The sequence below is a fragment of the Myotis davidii genome, unplaced genomic scaffold (genome assembly GCF_000327345.1).
Source record: "Myotis davidii unplaced genomic scaffold, ASM32734v1 scaffold620, whole genome shotgun sequence".
NCBI lineage: Eukaryota > Metazoa > Chordata > Mammalia > Chiroptera > Vespertilionidae > Myotis > Myotis davidii.
Genome location: NW_006292090.1, coordinates 212,274 through 218,936, shown reverse-complemented (window position 1 = coordinate 218,936; position 6,663 = coordinate 212,274). Strand labels below are relative to the sequence as shown.

Genomic DNA, 6,663 nt, shown 5'->3' with positions numbered 1-6,663 from the left:
ATATATAGATTGTGTTGTGTGTTTATTACACCACCCCACATCATTTCCTTCCATTATCATTTATCCACCCTTTACCTTCTCCGACCTTCCCTCCATCCCCCAGAGCTCTGTGTTTTCACAGGGGGTGGGTCCCAGGGAGAGGAAGGGAGTGTCTTTTTTTTAAAAATATATTTTATTTTTTTACAGAGAGGAAGGGAGAGGGATAGAGAGTTAGAAACATCGATGAGAGAGAAACATCGATCAGCTGCCTCCTGCACTCTCCCTACTGGGGATGTGCCTGCAACCAAGGTACATACCCTTGACTGGAATCGAACCTGGGACCCTTGAGTCTGCAGGCCGACGCTCTATCCACTGAGCCAAACCAGTTGGGGCAGAAGGGAGTGTCTTGACAAGGAGAGAGCTTCTGGGCTCTGACGTGAGAGGTGGGACACCTGAGGCCAGAGGACAGGAGGAGGCTGCCACCAGGTTCACCAACTGAAAGGCCTGCCTCAGGGATACCCCCCAGCTGCAGTCCGGGTTCCTTTGTCCACCGCACTACCCCTCCCCCGCCCAGGGCCGGCAGAAGCTAGGGGCCTGAATTCTCCTGGCTGGAACCTGCTTAGGACGCCTTCTGTTCTCCTTGCAGCCATGCCGGTGACGGTGACCCGCACGACCATCACGACCACGTCCTCCTCGGCCTCCCCGACCGTCCTGGGGTCGCCTCGGTCGCTCTACCAGCCCCTGGGCCTGCTCCGCCTGCTCCAGCTGCTTTCCACCTGCGTGGCCTTCTCGCTGGTAGCCAGCGTGGACGCCTATGTCGGCTTCTCGGGGAACTGGTGCATGTTCGCCTGGTGCTTCTGCTTCGCCGTGACCTTCATCATCATCGTGGTGGAGCTGGGCGGGCTCCAGGCCCGCTTCCCGCTGTCCTGGCGCAACTTCCCCATCACCTACGCCTGCTACGCCGCCCTCTTCTGCCTCTCGGCCTCCATCATCTACCCCACCACCTACGTCCAGTTCTTGAGCCACGGCCGCACCAGGGACCACGCCATCGCCGCCACCGCCTTCTCCTGCATCGCGTGTGTGGCGTACGCCACCGAGGTGGCCTGGACCCGGGCCCGGCCCGGCGAGATCACGGGCTACATGGCTACCGTGCCAGGCCTGCTCAAGGTGGTGGAGACCTTCGTGGCCTGCATCATCTTCGCCTTCATCAGCGACCCCTACCTGTACAAGAACAGGCCGGCGCTGGAGTGGTGCGTGGCCGTCTACGCCATCTGCTTCATCCTGGCCACCGTGGCCTTCCTGATGAACCTGTTCGACTTCACCAACGCGCTGCCCATCCCCTTCCCCAGCTTCCTGTCCGGCCTGGCCCTGCTCTCCGTCCTCTTCTACGCCTCGGCCATGGTCCTCTGGCCTCTCTACCAGTTCAACGAGAGGTACGGCGGCTTCCCCGAGCGCAGGAGGGATTCCCTCTGCAGTATCAGCCACGTTAACTACGTGTGCGCCTGGGACCGCCGCCTGGCCGTGGCCATTCTGACGGCCATCAACCTGCTGGCCTACGTGGCTGACCTGGTGTACTCGGCTCACCCGGTCTTTGTCTGAGGCTGTCCCGGAGCTCCCGATGCCCTCTTCTCTGAGAGGATGTCTCTACTGGGTTCTGATCTCCGATGTCCTCCCCCTGGGGCTCCTCTCCCATTTCTGTCTGAAGAGCAGCTGCAGGAACAGCCACATCCAGTACGTGTGCGGCTGGGACCGCCGCCTGGCCGTGGCCATTCTGACGGCCATCAACCTGCTGGCCTACGTGGCCGACCTGGTGTACTCGGCCCGCCTGGTCTTTGTCAGGGTCTGAGGGGCTGTCCCGGAGCTCCCGGCGCCCTCTTCTCTGTGGGGGTGTCTCTACCGGGTTCCGATCTCCTCCAATGTCCTCCCCCCTGGGGCTCCTCTCCCATTTCTGTCCCCTGCTGCCCCCCCACCCCTGCGTCCTGTACTCTCTGTCCCCGTCCCTTCCTGCGTCTTTGGCTGCCCACACCCTGTGTTGCCTTTCTCTCCTCACTCTCTCTCTCCTTTCCTCCCTCGTCGTCGTCAATTCTCTCCTGGCGATCCGCCCTGTTTGCTTTCTCGCCTGCCTTGTTTCCTGTGCCACTTCTTCCCACTTCCCTTCTTCCGCTTTCCCCGGGAGCCCTGGGACTTCTTGGTCACCCCCCACTGCCACCCCAACTCCAAAGGTGCTGAGCTCCACACCCCACACCCCACATAGCAGCTGGTTAGACCCCAGCCCCCCTGCGGGGCCTCATTGCCAAAGCATGTGCCCACGCTGGCTGTGCCTTAGTAGGTGTGTATGTGTGTGTGTGTGTTCTAGGGGTGGGAGGGTAGCTAGCAAGGGGGACCCTTTTCTCGCAGTGGAAGGGGGTGTATAGTAAAGCCTCCCCTTTAAGTAAAAAATAAAAAATCCCTGGAGGTCAGTTATTTCCAACTAGAGGCCCGACGCACGGAATTCGTGCAAAGGGCTGGGCCCTCGCAGCCCTGGCTGCCCCAGCCACTGGTCATTCAGGAAGGTCGTCGTCCAGGTCATCCAGCCCGGTCCAGCCTAATTAGCATATTAGCTCTTTATTATAGAGGAGGATGGGCAGGAGGCTCACATCACAGACCCTGGGTCCTTGGGCCCCACCTGGCATCCAGTCTCCCCAGAATTTTTGCCAGGCTTACCAAAACCCCCTGCCCACGGGCTGTCTTTAAGGGACCCAAGGACGGTGGCTGCCTTCCCTCCTGACTACTTTCTGGGTACCGAGCTGTCTGCAGTATTGGTGGGGGGGGAGGGCAGGAACATGGGGCTCCGGCCTCAGTATTGAAAAGAGCATGTGCCGCCTTTGCTGGGAGGCCTGGGTTTTTTGTTTTCTTCCTGTCACAAGGGCAACAAATACTGGGTGGTCCTCTTCTTAAAGGGGAAGAGTTCCTTTTTTTTTTTTTTTTGTTTGTGGGTGGGTTGGATAGGTGGGGACTGCTACCGCCGTAGAGGAATTGCACTGCTTGAGTGTGTGAGACACACACATGTTTCTGTGTGCTTAGTCACTTCCTGCCGCCGTTTCCTGCTTCTCTGGGACTCACACGCCTAACATGATATATATACATGTATAAATACATATTTTATTTTATTTTTTAAATTCCCTGGAGCTTCTGGTTCCCATCAGCCCCTGCTGTCAATTAGAGAGGGAAGCCTTGTCCCTCCCCCTGACCCCCACATTCATAATGTTCTTTATTTTATTTTTTACCTCAATATAAAGATAAAAGGAAGGCTTGTGCTTGCTTTATTACTGGGGAAGGCTCCGGGAGGCAGGGCGAGGCCCAGGTTCCTGGGTCTGATGGGAGAAACGGGGTGGGGCCGAGACAAGTTTGGCCTCCTCAGAAAAATACTAGTTGAGTCTGGGACTTCCAAATTACTCTCTCAAGCCAGGAGAGCTAGTTAGGATAGAAACGAACAAGACTCGCCGGGCCCGTGTGGCTCTGTGGGTGAGCGTTGACATATGAGCTGGGAGGTCACGGTTCGATTTCCCAGTGAGGGCACATGCCCAGGTTGCGGGCTGGATCCCCAATTGGGGCGTGCAGGAGGCAGAGGATCGATGCTTTTCTCTCATCGTTGATGTTTCTCTCTCCCTTCATCTCTGAAATCAATAAAAATCTATTTAAAAGAAAAAAAAAGAAGGACATGAACAAGATGCCTCCATCCTTGGAGTCCCATGAGCACCTGGGAAATTCAGCGTCTTAATCTGCGTGCATCTCTCTGGCTCTCCAGATTCCCTCTGTCAGTCAGTCAGTTGCTAACCAAACTCTGCCTATTCTCCCTCCTACATGTTATTTTTTTTTACATTTTATTTTTTTTTAAAATTATTTCTTAATACATTTTTTTATTGGTTTCAAGAAAGGGAGAGAGAGAGAAACCTCAATGAGAGAGAATCATTGATAGGCTGCCCCCTGCATGCCCCCTATTGGGGATGGAGCCTGCAACCTGGGCATGTGCCCTTGACTGGGATGGAACCTGGGACTCATCGGGCTGGTCTGCAGGCCCACGCTCCACCCATTGAGCAACACCGGCTGGGACCCTACATTCTATATGTACCTGTCCCCTGCTCCAGGTTCCTGACCCAGCCCCCTCCCTGACCCTCCTGTCCGTCCCCCCCCCCCCCCCCCACCCCCCTTGGCCTTGGGGGGGCTCCTTTAACATTCAGGTGGGATCCTGCCCTCCCCTGCACACATCCTTCCATATCCCATCCCGCCTTGCCCCTGGATAATACCAAAGCCGCTCAGCCCGGCATTCAAGGCCTCCAGGGTGACCCTGCCCACATCCCCGCTCTCAGACCCGAGCCCCCAGCCACACCTGGCGAACGGCGACCTCTGGACAAGATCAAAGGAGTCCTTGTCCCACAGCAGGTCATCCTGCGGGTTTCTCCAGCCCGAGGAGCATTATCAGCGCCGTAGAAATCCCGGGAAATTCCAGGGCCGTGCCACCCAGGTCCCGCACCTACACCTGCAAAGCGGCTGGGAAGAGAAGTTGCAAAGGTGGGGAGGGTCTCGCCGGAAGAGGGGGGAGGGCTGACCGGAACAGGGGCACCCCTTTACGTGAGGGATGGCTTCTTCTGATCTCTGCAGTGTCCACCCCCGGACTGACCTGTACCAACCCCCGCGTCTCCAAAGAGGTCTCCTCCCCACCCGCACCCCATGCTTGCACCCCTCCTGGCAGGCGCCGGAGAGACTCGCTCTAAAACCCGGGGGTGAGACGTAGACGACCGGGGAGGACTCCGGGGGCGCTGGGGCCGAGCGCGGTGGGATTCCGAGGTCAGTTTTCAGGGCCACCCCCACCCCCATCTGCTCTGGGGCACGGCGGACCTGGGGTGGCCGGAAGGCCAGAGGATCCCACGTTGGGGGCATTGGGAGCGGACTCGGATTCTCTCCCCTCCCCTTCGGCTTCGGGAAGGCGGACCCCGACCCCCAAAAGTCCCAAAACCAAGTGCGGTGGGCGCCCCACGTCCCCAGGTGCCGTCCCAGCGCCCCGCTCCGCCTCGCGGAGCATGCCGGGAGAGGAAGTTCTCCGCCGCGTAGTGAAAACAGGCGGTCCGCAGGCTTGGACTACGAGTCCCAGGATGCATTGCGCCCCGCAGCCGAGGGCGGGGCCGTGGTTGCCCTTGGCAACAGCGGGGCTCCCAGCGCGAGCTGGCGGGAGGGAAGGAGCCCGACCAGAGAGGGACACAGGTGGAGGGGCCCGGGGCCGGCGGGGCGGTGGCGGCAGGAGGAGACCCGCAGGGCCGACGTTCAAGTTCGGAGAGACCCCCCCCCGTCCCCCCACAAAAACCCTCGAACAGCTGCGCAGAGAACTCCAGAGCCGAGAGGGACAGGGACTGAATCGCAGCAAGAGGGAGGGAGAGACCCCACTCCAAGGTGCAAAGAGAGATTCATAGAGTCAGAGACACAAGCAGAAGCGGGCGAGAAAGGGACAAAGATGGGGGGCGAGAGGGAGCGAGACCCCCGCTCCCCAGGAACAGAGGAGGGATTGGGTTAGGAGAGGCACCGCAGGGAGAGAGGAAGAGTCAAGCAGGCGAACTGAGGGACTGAGGCAAAATGCATTTACCAAGACCGGCTGGCTCGGTGCATTGAGCTCGTCCCATGGACCAAGAGGTCCCGGGTTCGATTCCCAGTCAGGGCACATGCGCGGATTGCGGGCTGGATCCCCAGTGTGGGGCGTGCAGGAGGCAGCCAGTCAATGAGTCTCTCTCATCATTGATGTTTCTCTCTCTCTCCCTCTCCCTTCTTTGAAATATCTTAAAAAAGAAAAAGAAAAAAGATGGCTAGGGTTGAGAGAGAAATGAACTCTCCTAGAGAAAGACACAGCGGGGGTGATTGACAGAGACACCCAGTCACCGAGAGACAGAGAGACACTCAGAGACGGAGACCAAGGCATTTGCAAAGACAGGTGAGAGAGGGGAAAGACAGGTAGAGAGAGAGGGAGGCATTTGCAAAGACAGGTAGAGAGAGAGGGAGGCATTTGCAAAGACAGGTAGAGAGAGAGGGAGGCATTTGCAAAGACAGGTAGAGAGAGAGGGAGGCATTTGCAAAGACAGGTAGAGAGAGGGGGAGGCATTTGCAAAGACAGGTAGAGAGAGAGGGAGGCATTTGCAAAGACAGGTAGAGAGAGAGGGAGGCATTTGCAAAGACAGGTAGAGAGAGAGAGAGGGAGGATTTAGGGAGCGGCCCCCACCCAAGGCCCAGAGAGACCCACAGGATGAGTGACAGACGCAGATGGGAGAAAACAGAGCAAGAAAAACGCTCAGAGACCAGGAACGAAAAACCCACCCACCAGAGAGCGGGCGCGCGCCAGGAATCCACGGGGAGGAGCAGCCACCGAGAGCGACACCCCCAGGGGGAGACAGAGACAGAGAGATTAAGAGGCTCCGAGAGAAAAGTCAAGACTCGGGGCGGCCTCGGAGACACCCAGCTTCCCCGTGCACGGCTGGCTGGGTCCCCGCCCCCGAGTGCAAAGTTTGGGCATTGAACCAGAGTCACAGTCAGAGACACAGCGATCCGAGGGGTGCCGAGGGTACCGGGGTACAGGAGCCAGGAGGCGCTCGAGTGGGGGCCGGGCGACAGATTGGGGTGGGGGAGGGCACGGCTCCGAGGGCTCCCCTCCCTCCAGCCAGC

The 6,663-nt window shown here is 58.6% G+C and overlaps 1 protein-coding gene across 2 annotated transcripts in view; it reads left to right on the top strand.

The window, feature by feature from the left end:
* Positions 1 to 1,593, top strand: part of MYADM (myeloid-associated differentiation marker) — a 5,640-nt gene extending 4,047 nt beyond the window's left edge. For both annotated transcript variants that reach the window (XM_015565080.1, XM_006765372.2), the window contains one exon: positions 626 to 1,593. In XM_015565080.1, the coding sequence (XP_015420566.1) occupies positions 628 to 1,578 (951 nt within the window). In that variant the 5' untranslated portion in view covers positions 626 to 627 and the 3' untranslated portion in view covers positions 1,579 to 1,593. The remainder of the gene's footprint in view (positions 1 to 625) is intronic.
* Positions 1,594 to 6,663: the final 5,070 nt, after the last annotated feature.